The 14,990-nt window shown below is 42.1% G+C and overlaps 1 protein-coding gene across 5 annotated transcripts in view; it reads left to right on the forward strand.

Moving 5' to 3' along the window:
* METTL24 (methyltransferase like 24) overlaps window positions 1–14,990 on the forward strand; it is a 161,162-nt gene that overhangs the window by 45,422 nt on the left and 100,750 nt on the right. For 4 of the 5 annotated variants that reach the window (XR_002301233.3, XR_012086497.2, XM_078385103.1 and 1 more), the window contains exon 2: window positions 692–790. The exons of the other annotated variant lie outside the window; for it this stretch is intronic. Coding sequence is in view for 2 of the 4 variants with exons in the window: in XM_078385103.1 (XP_078241229.1) it covers window positions 692–790 (99 nt within the window). In the remaining 2 variants the exon portion in view is untranslated. The remainder of the gene's footprint in view (window positions 1–691; window positions 791–14,990) is intronic. 5 annotated transcript variants of the gene reach the window in all.

Below are 14,990 nucleotides of genomic sequence, written 5' to 3' on the forward strand. Positions count from 1 at the left end.
TTTGTTGAAGTGCATGTGGGCAATACTTTTATTAACAACCACAAGCTGTCAAGTTGATCCAGATTATGGCAACCTTTTCCGGGATTTGGGGTCCTCAGAAGTGGTTTACCATTCCCTTCTTCTAGGGGCACCATGAGACTGTGCAGCTTGTCAAAGGCTACACAGGCTGGCTCTTCTTCTAGGAGACATCAACCCCAAATACTATAGAAGCACATAAGCTTTAGAGTACATCTGATCTGTTGATCATACAAATAAAATTAATTAAACCATTAGAGTACTTCAGAACTGTTGTCCTTATGAAACGTGTTTTGACATTGTTAAACCTTTGAAGAATCTTTTTTTTCAGTTGCATGTTAGCCTTGGGGTCAAAATTAGGTAGTACTCAAAACAAATAATATTGGCAAATAGAAGCTTTTAAAAAAGAGTGTTTCTTTTATTCTTCTGCTTTTACAAACTGATTCATCTAGACTCGTCATATCTCTTTATATAATTATTTTTAAAAAATTAATGCAAAAGTGAATGCCACCTCCCACTGGCTTCTTCTGTCTTTTATTGCTGCTTTACCACCAGTTTCATAAAATAATGAAATTCAAAGAATCTGTCTTTAGGAGTGTCTTTTAGTGAATTAGGCTTATACCTGCTTTTATTGATCCTTTCCCCCCTCCCCCTCTCTCTTTTCTTGGAATTCTAGACCATACGTTGGCACATAGACTTGCAGCCCTGGGCAAGTTCTACACCATCACTGAGGAATGAAGCCCTCAGGCTCTTAAAATATATCAGCACTGCTCAGGTTGGTTTTCATCTTGATGATAATTTTGGAAATCTCAGGGTACAGTATTGTTTATTTCTCAGCAGTTTTCTGTTCCACAGTGACATAGCAAGTGGCATAATGGATGGGGTATGTGATCCTTTTAGGGTTTGTTTTTTTAAAAAAAATAATAGACATTGCTTCTGTAAGCAACTGAAAACCTGGCTTTTTACCCAGGCTTTTACAAACCTCACCCCTTTGCAATATTAATTTTGTACTGAGTTTATGCTGGCCCTTGGTTTGGCAAACAGGCGTTTGTTATTTACTGGAAGCCACCCAGTGTAGTGGCTTGTCTACTAAATGGGTGGGGTATAAGTTTAAACAAACCACAAAATAAATAAACATTATTTCAGATAAAAATAATAATGGAAAGAACTAAGAGTTACTCTTCTTCTGTTCACAACAGTCACAAAATCCATTATTACCACAACGTCTGGGGAGCTTTGGTGGCCACTGTATTATGAATACCTAATGAATGTAGTCTCTGTAATGTTTTATGTTCTATTGAAGCACTTTTGAGAGTTTCAAACAGTTCATCTTTCTCTGAAACTTCTTACCTGTCAGAATGTGTCTCCTTAAGGTCTTACACCTGTGCCGCCCATTCTTCTTAGGCTTCCTTGTGGGTGGTTACCCTGAGGGTGGCTCAAAAAACGACAGCTAGGAATTGGGCCTTCTTGGTTGTGACTACAAGACTCAGGAATGCTTTGCCTCTAGATGGACACCAGCCTCTCTCCCTACTGACCTTTAGAAAGCTTGTTAAATCCGTCCGCTTTGGCCTTCAATAGCATCCTCCCCCTGTGGGTCAATGCCAATGCAAGTTTAATGGATTGCTTTCTGGTTGTACATATTATTATTATTTTAGTTGTTGCCATGGTAGATCTCATGAGATTTATTTGGTATTTTCAATTAGTGTGGAGTGGGATAGGTTATTTTCTTGTGGTGAACCTCCCAGAGTAGTGGCCCACTAATGGATGAGTGGTATATAAATGTAACTAGTAAATCAATACATAATAAATTGACATTGTGATTTGCAAACCAGGCTATGACTTATTTAAGTCACCCCAGTGAGCTTCATGGCCAGGATCTGAATATGGGACTCCCCAGTCCTAATTCAACGCTCTATCCATATCTATTGAACTGAGGGCCAAACTACACGACATGCTTACCTTCCATTTAAAATCAGATAGCACTGTGTGTTCTCCAGCAGTGGGGTTCCTCAGAGCTCCAAGCCTGAGCAATCACACTTGTAATGAACCCTGTGTTTGGTTATCTCCTGAGGAGAAGAGGAGGAGGACCAGACTTCACTATATGAAGATTTAATGTAAGCTTCTCAAATTATGATTTTCATTAACTGAAGTTGTCTTACAAAAAACCTATCTGATATCTAATTTGATATCTAAGGCTTGGTGGGCAGATTGTACCAAGGAATAACTGGTGTATTTTCTAATCCAGTGCCTTCCAAATGTGTTTGACTACAACTCCCTTATTCCACAGGGAAGACACTGTTGGCTGGCTCTGGTAGAAATCGTAGTCTATAATGTCTAGAGAGCACTAGACTGGGAAAAACTGTTCAGACTGTGTATTCCACACCTTTTGTGGATCTTTGACTTATTTGTATAAAAATGTGCATTACAAAATGACAATAAAATCATGTGCATATTTACTCATAATTAAATCTCACAGAGTTCAGTAAGACCTAATTCCCAAATAAGTATACATTGGGATGCAACATTAGACACAGAAGTGGTTTGGAGGAGCACTATTGAGAGATTATGCTAGTGTCTGCATGCAACAGTAGGCTTCAGTTATCTCATTAACATTTTGTTTAGAGATATTATTTTACCTCTAGGAATAACAATGAATGTTGGAAAGCGGATGTTTGCTTAGCTGAAATGCATTCTGTTAAGAAAGAATTTCTTTATTAATGGCTTGTACTTTGTTCCATTTTGCTGTTTGCATCCTGCATCATGTGCATTTTCTATGTGTTTATGTACTGCTTAGAAACTGGGCCTCAATAGAGTTCAAGGCTTCTTAACATACTGCATATAATAATAACATACAGTATATTAATGCATGCATGTGTGAAAGCAGGAGATGATTGAAGAATACTGTTACATGCAGATACTAATCTCTCTTTTGTGCTACTCCAAACCACTTTGGTGCCTAATGTTGCATCCCAGCTTTCTGCAATATTTTATGAATGTAGAAGAATTGCCTCCCTTGTCAAATTCTGACTTTTGTCCCAGAAATATATCTTCTGATTTCTATGACAGCCTCATCAGTCTAGCTTTCCGCTATTGCCTTGGCTAGGACCTACTAACTGAAGTAATGAACAGCTTCCTGTTTTCACAAATTATTCACTTATATGTATTCTCACCTGGTTATGGGTTATAAATATACCAGTCATGTATTTGATGTATTAAGATATGCAAATGACACCATCTTCCTGGCAGAAAGCAGCAATGACTTGAAACAACTTACAGTATAGTGAAAGTGAAAGGAGAAAATGCTAAAGCACGACTACAATTAAATAATAAGATAAAAATCCTGGTTACAAAAAATGACATAACTTTATTGAGAATGAAGAAACAAATTGTTAAAGATCTTGCATATCTTGATACAATGATGACATGGAAGCTGCAGCCAAGAAGTCAGAAGAAAATGGAGACTTGGAAAGGTAATAATGAAAGAATTAGAAACAATCAAGTCAGATTATGTATCACTGGAGACCAAAGCCAAGGTCATCCACACTCTTGTATTCCTGATCACTATGTACGTATATGAAAGTTAGACAATAAGGAATGTTGACACAAAAATGGTTTATTTGGAATATGATGTTGGAGGAGAACTTTCTGGATACCTTAGACTGCCAGAAAGATGAACAAGTGGGTCCTAGATCAAATCGAGACTGAACTATCTCTGGAGGCAAAAATGATTAAACTGAGGCTGGCCTACTTTGGGCATATCACGAGGAGTCTCGTGGTGCAATGGTTAAACTGCGATACTGCAGCCAAAGCTATGCTCATGACCCGGGGTTCAAGCCCAGGTAGCTGGCTCAAGGTTGACTCAGCCTTCCATCCTTCCAAGGTTAGTAAAATGAGTACCCAGCTTGCTGGGGGGGGGCAGTGTGTAGCCTGCATTATTAACTTCCAAACCGCCCGGAGAGTGCATTTAAGCACTGTGGGGTGGTATAAAAGCAGCACGCTTTATTCTCTGTAAAAGACAGTAATGCTGGGAAAGGTTGAAGGCAGCATGAAAAGACGCCAAAAATGATATGGATCGACTCCCTAAAGCAGAGGTTGTCAGCCCCCGGTCTGTGGCCTGGTGCCAGTCCGTGGCCTGAGCCGGACCGGGCCGTGGAAACAGACCTCCCGCCCCCTGCATGCACTCCCCTCCCCACAGCTGCTTTGCGCACACACATGCGTGCCAGTGCTAGTGTGAGTGTGCTCTCCCACCCCTTCACGCATGCGCCTGGGTGCCCATGCGAAGGGGTGGGCGGCTCATGCACCCAAGAGAGGGTGCATGCGCCTGAGAGCAAGCATGTGTGAGTGCAGGGGGGTGCCCCACCTTCCTCAGAGACTCAGCTGGTCCATGGTCCCAAAAAGGTTGGGCACCACTGCCCTGAAGGAAGCCGCAGCCTTGAGTTTACCAGAACTGAGCAGGGCAATTGAGGACAGGATATTTCAGAGATCTCTCATTCTTAGAGTCACTATAAAGCAGAGGTGCCTTGGCAGCACATACTGTAACAACATGTATTAATAATAATAATTTATTGTCATTGTAAGTATATACACAGTATACCCATACAACGAAATTCACAGACACCCAGAGACCAGACACATGCACACACATAAAATTCCCCCAACACTCCCCACCCACAAAAGTCCCCCACTAAAAATACAAACATCTACACCGCAGACCAAGTAGCACAGTCCAATTAATTATTCACTACTGGTGTCTTTAAGTTCATTATTAATTGCAATTATAGCTTTGGAATAAAAACTATTCAGAAAATGTGTGGTCCGAGTCTTAATTGTTCTGTATCTTCTGCCAGATGATAACAGTTCAAAAAAGTTATAAGCAGGATGGAAAGAGTCTCTCAGGATGCTGTGCGACTTCCTCAGACAGCGGGATGTGAAGATATCATCCAGGGTTGGTAGCTGGAGCCCGATGATATTCTGGACAATTTTAATGGTTCTCTGTAGAGCTTTTTTGTCCGCTACAGAGCTACTCCCAAACCATGCCAGAATGCCATAGGTTAGGACACTCTCAATGGTGCTATGACAGTATGCCAGAAGTAAATCCTGAGATAAATTTAACTTGCTGTGCATTCTCAGGAAATACAGCCTCTTCTGTGCCTTCTTCATTAGCATGTTGGCATTTATCTCTGAGATCTGAAGGTCTACAAAGACTCCATAGCTTTCAAATGGTGCAGCAGCCTGATTGTGCAGAAAACTAGCCTCCCTCCCTCCACTTTGAAGAATGTAATAAACTGTGGCAGATTCTGCCTAGCTTCACTAGTTGGGTCAAAATGTACAAGTGCATCAATTGGTAGAGAGTTTATAGTTGCTGACATGGCAATCAAGAGTTTAAGCTTGTGGAAGGACTGCCCGCTCTCTCCTCAGGCAAGCATACATTATACAGTGGTGCCTCGACTTATGAACATCCCGACTTACAACCATTTCGAGTTACGACCAGCTCCAGCTGCAAAATTTTGCTTCTACTTGTGACTGGAGCTTTGAGTTATGACTGAAAAGAAGGTTGGGAAAAAGGTGGGGAATTTAAATTACTAACCATTGGTCGGCGAACAGGCTGCTGCTTTGTAGCTCTTTTGCCCCAATGGTTAGAGTGTGTGCGTTTGCAGAGAGGCTTCGGACTGCCTGGTGCTGCTTTCTGCTTCTGAGTGAGTACATACAGGGTTTTCCAGGGTGGGTTTGGACTGGGGGGAGTTATGTTTCTGTACAGTACTGTGATTTTTTTGTGTGTTTTGGTGGTTTTTTTTTTCCAGCCCAGTGTGTTCCGATAGGGCTTGCTGTGTTATTTTTGGTGACTTTTTTAGCCCCAGTGCATTCCAATGGGGCTTGCTCTGTTTGTTTTGTGTGTGTGTGTGTGTGTGTTTCAGCCCCAGCGTGTTCCAATGGGGCTTGCTCTGTTTATTTTACGTGTGTGTTTTTTTCTTCAGCCCCAGCACGTTCTGATGGGGCTTTGTTTTCTTGGTTTTTGGTGATTTCCCCCCCCCCGGCCCTGACGCGTTCCGATGGGGCTTGCATAGTTTTTGTTTGTTTATTTGTTTGTTTTTGGGGAGTTTTTTCCGGCCCTGATGCATTCCGATGGGACTTGCTTTTTGTTGTTGTTGTTGTTATCCCCCCCCGGCCCTGACGCGTTACGATGGGGCTTGCATTGTTTTTGTTTGTTTGTTTTTGGGGAGTTTTTTCCAGCCCTGATGCATTCCAATGGGACTTGCTTTGTTGTTGTTGTTGTTATTCCCCCCCCCGCCCTGACGCGTTCCAATGGGACTTGCATTGGTTTTGTTTGTTTGTTTGTTTGTTGTTGGTGAGTTTTTTCCCGGCCCTGATGCATTCCGATGGGACTTGCTTTTTTGTTGTTGTTATTTTTCCCGCCCGGCCCTGATGCATTCCGATGGGGCTTGCAGTGTTTTTTTTTTGTTTGTTTGTTTGTTTTGGTTCTGGTAATTCCCCCCGTCTCAAACGGATTAATCACATTCCAATGCATTCCTATGGGAAATGGTGCTTCGACTTACGACCATTTTGAGTTACTACCATCTTCTGGAACGGATTAAGTTCATAAGTCGAAGCACCACTTTATTGAGAAGGAAGAGTAGCCCTTATTTCCCTATTGCTCAATGCTGCTGAATTCCTGGATATCAATGATAGCACACAGTAAATGTTAAAGAATAGATGGTTAATTCTATTTAATCATCTGGACAGTCTTTCTTATCATGTGTAACAAGCAGTTTAGGGTAAATTATTTCCTCGTGTGGATCCAAACCCATGCATTGGGTTTGTGAGCCCTAATGAGCTTTGGCCTAGCAGGAAAATCTGAACAATTGTCATTTTCTGTAGTCATTATTTTCCTATTCTTTCTCTTAGGGGCTGGAGGTTGGTTGAGATGGGTCCTCAACCTTCTTTCCAACTCTTGACTCCTAAGATTTCTTCTTAGTATTGATTGCCATTAAGAAAAACCTGTTAAGACCAGGCAAAAACATTCTGGTGATGTGCCTCAGTGGTAGTTAAAGGTCCCCAAAAGGCATAGGTGAAGGCAAAGATGATTCAGCCTTGTTCCCACCTTCACAAGAGGGCAAGGTGGAATGAATCAGAAGCTAAGGAGGAGCAGTTCTGGGTGAGAATATAAGAGAATCAGAGGCAATATACTTTGTCCACCTTGAATGCTGGTGGTTCCTTTAAAATGGGGTGGGCAATATATTCAGAGGCAGAAGAGTTGTGCACTTTGTTTTTAAGCTTGTAAAATTTGGCTCCCTATGCACATTTTAAAAAGAGACCTTTTTGAAACAAATGAATTGATGTGGTGACAAATTTATTGGTAGCAGGGTTGGACAAACAGGGGCTTCAAAAAGGGGTGGGTCACATATATTGTGGAGTGAATTTGAACTACTGTAGGAGACTCCATTTGTGCTCCATCTATATGGGCGTATAAGTAATTCTTCTATCATGAAACTGCCACAAACCCTTGTAATTATTTCATTCTAAGCATTTACAGACACACACACCCCGAGTGAATGCTTGCATGCTTGATGTTCTCACCCTTTGGGGAAATGGCAGAAAGGGTTTAACAATCCATTTTTCTGAGCAGTGTTCACTACCAGGCAAGGTCGGGGACTTAGATCACAGGGTATTTTTAAAAACTACTATTACCTCAGGGTGTGAGCATGCAGAAGTTTGTTTGAGGTTGTCACATTCCTGCCTGTCTCTTGGTTGTTTCACCAAGGGCACAAGCTATGTGTTGTGTCACTGCCACCAGTTAATTACATCAACACTATGTATTATTACCCCTTCACGGATTACTGCCTTGTCATGGCGAAGGGGCTTGAGTAATTCAGAGAAGCTATGGGCTATGCCGTGCAGGGACACATTTTAGCAAGGCCTGCCAAGATAATCAACCTGAAGAAAACACAAGTCATGGGCCAGGCCGTGGAGTCACGTCCCTCTGTTACCATCTCCACACAAGAAGTGGAGGTTGTTCATGACTTTGTGTACCTTGGCTCAATAATTTCTGACACTCTCTCCCTAGATGTTGAGCTGGATAAACGCATTGGGAAAGCAGCTACCATGTTCTCTAGACTCACAAAGAGAGTATGGCTGAATAAGAAGTTGATGGCATATACCAAGATCCAGGTCTATAGAGCCTGTGTCCTGAGCACACTTCTATACTGCAGTGAGTCCTGGACCCTTTGTGCACAGCAGGAGAGGAAGCTGAACATGTTCCAGATGCATTGTCTCTGATGCATTTTTGGTATCACCTGGTAGGACAAAGTTCCAAACAGAGTAGTCCTAGATCGAGCTGGAATTTTCAGCATGTATACATTACTGAAACAGCGATATATACATTTGCTTGGGCATGTTGTGAGAATGGCTGATGGTCTGATTCCAAAAGATCTCCTGTATGGAGAATTAGTGGAGGGAAATTGCCCCAGAGGGTGACCACAGCTGCGATACAGGAATATCTGCAAGCGGGATCTGAAGGCCTTAGGAATGGACCTCAACAGATGGGAAACCTTGACATCTGAGTGTTCAGCCTAGAGGCAGGTAGTGCATCACGGCCTCTCCATATTTGAAGAGACCCTTGTCCAGCAGGCCGAGGCAAAGAGGCAGTGCCGGAAGCAGCAAAATCAGGGAGCTGGACAGGGGACAGATTGTATTTGTCTTCAGTGTGGAAGAGATTGTCACTCTCGAATCGGCCTCCTCAGCCACACTAGACGCTGTTCCAAGTCCTCCATACAGAGCACGATACCATAGTCTCTCGAGACTGAAGGATGCCTAATCTGTTATATCTAATTGAAAAAAGGGTTTACTGTAACTGTTACATACTTGCGTTTTATCCCTGGGATTATTTATTTATGTGTTTTAGATAGGGATATCTTAGGCCATATTTATTAATTTATTGTTGTTTAGCTTATGGATGTTTTCCAGTAGATAACTTACGTTCAGGGGATTTTATGAGTGAGCCATTTTTTTGCTTTTTTTTTTTTTAGAGGGTGCCTGATTTGGTCTGGTGGGAGGGAGGAATAATTTCTATTATGGCAAATTTCCACAGCAAGTCTCTCTCAGTAGTATTGGGCAGGGAGAGGTATGCAGCAGGTGGGCTGCCTTACCGTTACAGGAGAGTTCCGGTGAGGCAATTGGCACCTGTCCTGAGCTCTTGCTGTCTACCCTCCAACATTTACAAGATAGCCAGCTCAGCCAGCCCTCCAGTCTGACCCTCCTGCTGGTGGATGCCAGGTGGGTCCAGAATAAACCTCAACTTATTTGTGATCTTATTGAGGATGAGGGAGCTGACCTGTCATGCATACCTGAGATCTGGGTGGGTTGAGCGGGAGGAGTAGCTCTTTGTCAGCTGTGCCTACCTGGGTACTCTATTGGAGGGAAGAGGTAAGGGGTCACTGTGGTCTATAACAATAATATATCTGTCAGCATGTTGTCGAGCCCAGGTCTAGAGTGTCTTTACCTGATGATGGGGCATAGATTTGGGTTTGCAGTGGGGTACCATTCTCCCCATGACCCAGTGGTTTTCCTACCAGGATGTGTAGAGTTCATTTCAGTGGCAGTACTGAGGTCGCCTAGACTATTCATAGTCAGGGACTTCAACGTCCATGCCAGAAAAGAGCTCGCAGGTGCAATCCTGGGGTTCATACATAGATTCCATAGCATCCATGGGTCTACCCCAATATGTCAACAGTGCCATGAATAGAGCAGGTCACATTCTGGACCTGGTGTTCTGGTTGGCACAGGCGGGGTTTGATCTGAGGGTGTCAGACAGAAAGTCTTTCCCCTTGTCATGGACAGATAGCTTCCTATTGAAATTCAACCTAGCCGTGATGACCTCTCCCCGCAAGGAGATAGGATTGTTGAAAATGATCCATCCTCGGAGGCTTCTAAAACCACAAGGTTTTTGGAGGCCTTGGGAGGGTTTCTCGCTGACCTGGTTGGTGATCCTGCCAAAGCCTGAGTCAATAGGTAGTACACTGAAGTTGTCCAGGTGGTTGACAGGATTGCTCCTGAACAGAGCTGACTCTCCCTCGGTTTATAGAAGAGCTTCGTGCTATGTAGTTACTTAGGAAAGGGCTAGAGAGGAGATGGTGGAAGGACCTGTTGGATGCTAATTTAGCTGTGGTTAGTAAATTGACCAGGAAATATTCCAATACTATTAAAATAGCTAAGAAGACCTTTAACACTGAAATAATTAATAAGGTGGTTAATCAATAGTCAGAGCTCTATCGACTGGTCCACACCTCATTAGTCCTGGTCAGCAAATACCTCGATTTGGCATTTTACACGTGAACATTTTGCAGCCCTCTTTAGAACTAAAATTGAGGCCATTCAACGGGATCTAGACTTCTCCGACAGTTCAGTTGAACGGTTTGGGGACCATCAGCATATTGCCCCTCAGGCTTGTTTGGATCAGCTTCGGTCCGTAACATCAGAAGACATGACCAGGACACTGGGACATTGCAAAACCCTCCTCTGCTTGCCCATCCTGGCTATTAAAATTAGTCAGTGAGATTACCATGAACTGGGCAGTTAAGATCATAAATGAGTAACTGAGAGAGGGTATTATGCCTTCTGGTGTGGAAGAAACTATTATATGGCTGGTCCTTAAGCATTCAAATCTCCCTACAAATTACTTGAATCATTTCAAGTACAGAAATGCATGAAATAAATAAAATAGATAAACAGAATTCCCAACCTCTGGCTCCGCAGCCCGCTACCTCTCACTGAGCTATTCAGCTAGCCTCGCCTTAATTTAAAATTCTCTCTTACTAGAATTATTACATATGTGGAAGGAAGGAGAAAGCCAAATTCTTACTGTCTCATAAATATTTAGAAATATGGTAAGCAAAATCATCTCCCAGTTTCTTAAAAAGTCATAGGAATTAAGAACTGAAGAGAAACCACCACAGTAGCATGCAGCTTTTCTAATCCTATTTCTCCCAATATAATGCCTTCATAAAGCTTAATCTTCTTAAGTCATGTTTGTCCAGTTTGCTTATTAAGAAGGATTAGGTAGTATCTGTCTTAACTAAGACTGATTTCTGATTTTAATTTTAGCTTCTTTGCTCATTTGACATGGGTAGGGATTTTGTAAATGGTTCAGCCTTTGAAAGTCTGGTGGGAATTCTCTGTAATTAAAGCTGTATACTATAGGGCCCAGAGTGTAGCTTGTAAACAAACATAAGAATTGTTTTTTAATTGACAAGGTTCTAGCTCTTGTCTGCGTAATTAAAACTGAAAACAGCCAGAGCTTAGGAAATGGAGAGGAGACATTACTATTCTCTTGTTGGTTCTTGCCAGTGAACATACAGTGAGCCTAGAATGTTTTGGTTTTATATGAAAAAGAGGAGAATATGTGATGAGCACACTAGAGATAGAGATCACTTTTTCAAGTTATTTCTAATTTTCTGTAGAAATGTCTCCAGCCTAAGCCTGAATATAACAGGGTAAATGTCTGAAGTAGTCAGATTGGGCTGAAGATGACTTTAAGTTGCTAAGTGTGATATTTCTGTTCTCATATTCACTTAAGTTTCTATCAGCAACAGCAGAACATTTAAAAATATAAATTATAGAGAAGTTGGATGATGACATGGTCTAGCTGTTGTAGCAGGGTACCAGAACATGTGCAATTGTTTGCATGGGGGAAGGGGAAATAAGCACATATATAGCTGGATATATACATTTTCTCTTTTCCACATCTATATTTATATTGCTACTGTTAGGCTTCCTTCTTTCCTCCATTTTATTAGATCATCTCCTGTTTCTTCTTGTTCCTGTATTTTAATTAGAGATTCTTCATACTTCTTAAATGGATTCCGCTGATTATAATAAGCAGAAAGTTTATCTTTTGCTTTATTACCAATGTGCAGAATGATTGCACATATTCAGTTGTTACAAGCTCAGTGGTAAAGATAACTGAAATAAAAACTGAATAATCCTCACTAACCTGTCCATGAGGCAGACTAGGCAGGGCAGCACCTAAGAGAAATACAGGTGAGTAGCAAGTTGTTCTAGTAAGGATTTGAAGCTCAACAAAGGTCTTCTACACCAGTGGTCCCCAACCCTGGGCCTCCAGATGTTCTTAGACTTCAACTCCCAGAAATCCTGGCCAGCAGGGGTGGTGGTGAAGGCTTCTGGGAATTGTAGTTTAAGAACATCTGGAGGCCCAAGGTTGGAGACCACTGTTCTACACTAATCTTTCCAGACTTCACCACTTCCCACAGAATGAGAAACTTTAAAGGGATAGACCTTTGACAAAGTCAAAGAGTTGGGGGCACTACTTTACAGTGGTTATGCTCCTTCCTGGGTGACCGTGTCCAGAGGGTGGTGCTGGGGGACATTGCTCTGCCCCATGGGGTTTATGTCATGGGGTTCCTCAGGGCTCAATACTGTCCCCCATGCTGTTTAACATCTACATGAAACCACTGGGAGAGGTCATCAGGAGGTTTGGGATGAGGAGTCAGCAATATGCTGACGATACTCAGCTCTACCTCTCGTTTTCCACCAATCCAGGTGAGGCGGTTTCTGTGCTGAACTCGTGTCTGGACCTGATAATGGACTGGATGAGGGTTAATAAATTGAAACTCAATCCTGACAAGACGGAAGTGCTGTTAGTAGGTGCTTCACCGGACAGGTTAGAGGGCCATTTCCCTGCCCTGAATGGGGTTACACTCCCCCTAAGGGACAGGGTCCGCAGCCTGGGGGTGTTCCTGGACCCCAGTCTAACTTTGGAAGCCCAGGTGGACTCGGTGGCCAGAGGTGCCTTCCTTCAGCTGCGGAAATTATACCAGCTGCGGCCCTACCTGGACGAGCGGAGTCTCATGACAGTTACACATGCACTGGTAACATCTCATATAGATTATTGCAATGCGCTCTACGTGGGGCTGCCTTTGAAGACGGTCCGGCGACTGCAACTAGTCCAGAATCGAGCTGCGCGGCTGGTGAGTGGTGGAGCCGCTAGAGATCACATCAAGCCGATTCTAATTTACATTGGTTACCAGTTGCTGCCCGGGCCCAATTCAAAGTGCTTGTTTTGACATATAAAGCCCTAAACGGCTTGGGCCCTGGATACCTGAAGGACCGCCTCCTTCCATACGAACCTACCCGGCAGTTAAGATCTAACCAGGGGGCCCTTTTGAAAGAGCCATCCCTTAAGGAGATAAGAGGGACGGCTTGTAGAGAAAGGGCCTTTTCGGCAGCTGCCCCCAGACTATGGAATGCCCTCCCGACTGAGATTCGTTTGGCGCCGACGCTGATGACATTTCGGCGCCAGGTCAAAACCTTCCTGTTCCAAATGGCTTTTTAACTGAAGTAATATCAGCTGTAGGTCTGATGGCAATTTTTAAAATTTACATTTTAATTGCATTTTAATTATTTTGCCCTTTTATTTTGCCTTTTTATTGTATTTTAAATGCTGTAAGCCGCCCAGAGACCTTCGGGTAGTGTGGGCGGCATATAAGTTAAATAAATAAATAAATAAATAAATAAATAAATAAATAAATAAATAAATAAATAAATAAATAAATAAATAAATAAACAAATAAACAAATAAACAAATAAACAAATAAATAAGGAAGGAAGGAAGGAAGGAAGGAAGGAAGGAAGGAAGGAAGGAAGGAAGAAAGAAAGAAAGAAAGAAAGAAAGAAAGAAAGAAAGAAAGAAAGAAAGAAAGAAAGAAAGAAAGAAAGAAAGAAAGAAAGAAAGAAAGAAAGAAAGAAAGAAAGAAAGAAAGAAAGAAAGAAAGTCTAATGCTCTTTCATCTCTTCGGGAGTGAATGCTGGGCAGGCTGCAGTTGGTGCATGGGCTTCTGAGATTGTGGAGTTCTCAGGGGAGAGTGTATGCTGTCCCACCCTTGGAGGGTCTAGCTTGTTGATTTGGGCTCCTGGGTCTCAGGCTCAAAGATTTGGGGGTTGGGGGAAGTATTCTCAAGTGGCGTCTGGGCCTGGTGACTCTTTTGCTGATGCCACTGGTTTCTCAGCTTCTGAGTCAATGCTGGATTCCTGGGTCATGACAGATGTAAGTATGTTGAAATACAGAAGGTAAAATTGAGGGGAAAAAATAGGGTGCAGAAAATCAAATGTATGTATATGTCCACATATTACTCAGGCTTCAGAAGTTGTCTTTTCTTGCTGCAGAATGTGGAGTATCATACTGCAGAGGGTGGACTTCTGGAGCACACCGTATGGATAGTTTTGTCTGATGCCAGGGAGATGACAGTTAAATGTCAGGATTCATTCCTTCATCTGTTTATGAGTTTCACATTTTATAATAGAAAGATTTCCTTCTGGAATTTTGAGGCAGGATTGCTTTTTTTCCATCTGTGTCTAACTGGAAGATTGTTAATTGTGGCTCCTTCTGTGGCAAACAATCCTGTTGTGAGTTCCAGACGAGATGATTATGTTGCAAGCTTAGTTGATCTAAAATGTGTTCAGCCGAGACTCTAAACATATGCTTAATTCTCAATTTCCCCGGGCAGATTATTTAAGCATATCTACTCGGAAATAAAGAATGGATTTAAACGTATGTATGAGTACTTAAATGAGCTAGACTCTAAATCCCACAAGAGAAAGATGGGGAGGAGGAGAGATTTTTGGGAGGAATGGACTTTATATTGGCCTGACTTTTATATTGAATGCCTGTTGAACTGTATCCATTTTATTTATTTCTTTTTTTTAAAAATTGCATCCCAACCTTCTCTCTATGTGTCTTTCTCTTCCTCTCATAAAAACAAACCAAATGTGGTAGAGAATGGTACAATACTGCGATAATTAAAATAAAGGAAAAGCTTATAAAAGCAACATGAGACAAATTTAATTGGGGCTAAACTTCAGTCTAGAATGGCAGAATAGCCAGATTTTGTAGAGCACAGATGACCCATCCATACCCAAAGCTTGGAACATTAGGTGTGAAAATAATTAATTAATTAATTAACACT

Source organism: Pogona vitticeps, chromosome 1, assembly GCF_051106095.1.
Source record: "Pogona vitticeps strain Pit_001003342236 chromosome 1, PviZW2.1, whole genome shotgun sequence".
Classification (NCBI taxonomy): Eukaryota; Metazoa; Chordata; class Lepidosauria; order Squamata; family Agamidae; genus Pogona; species Pogona vitticeps.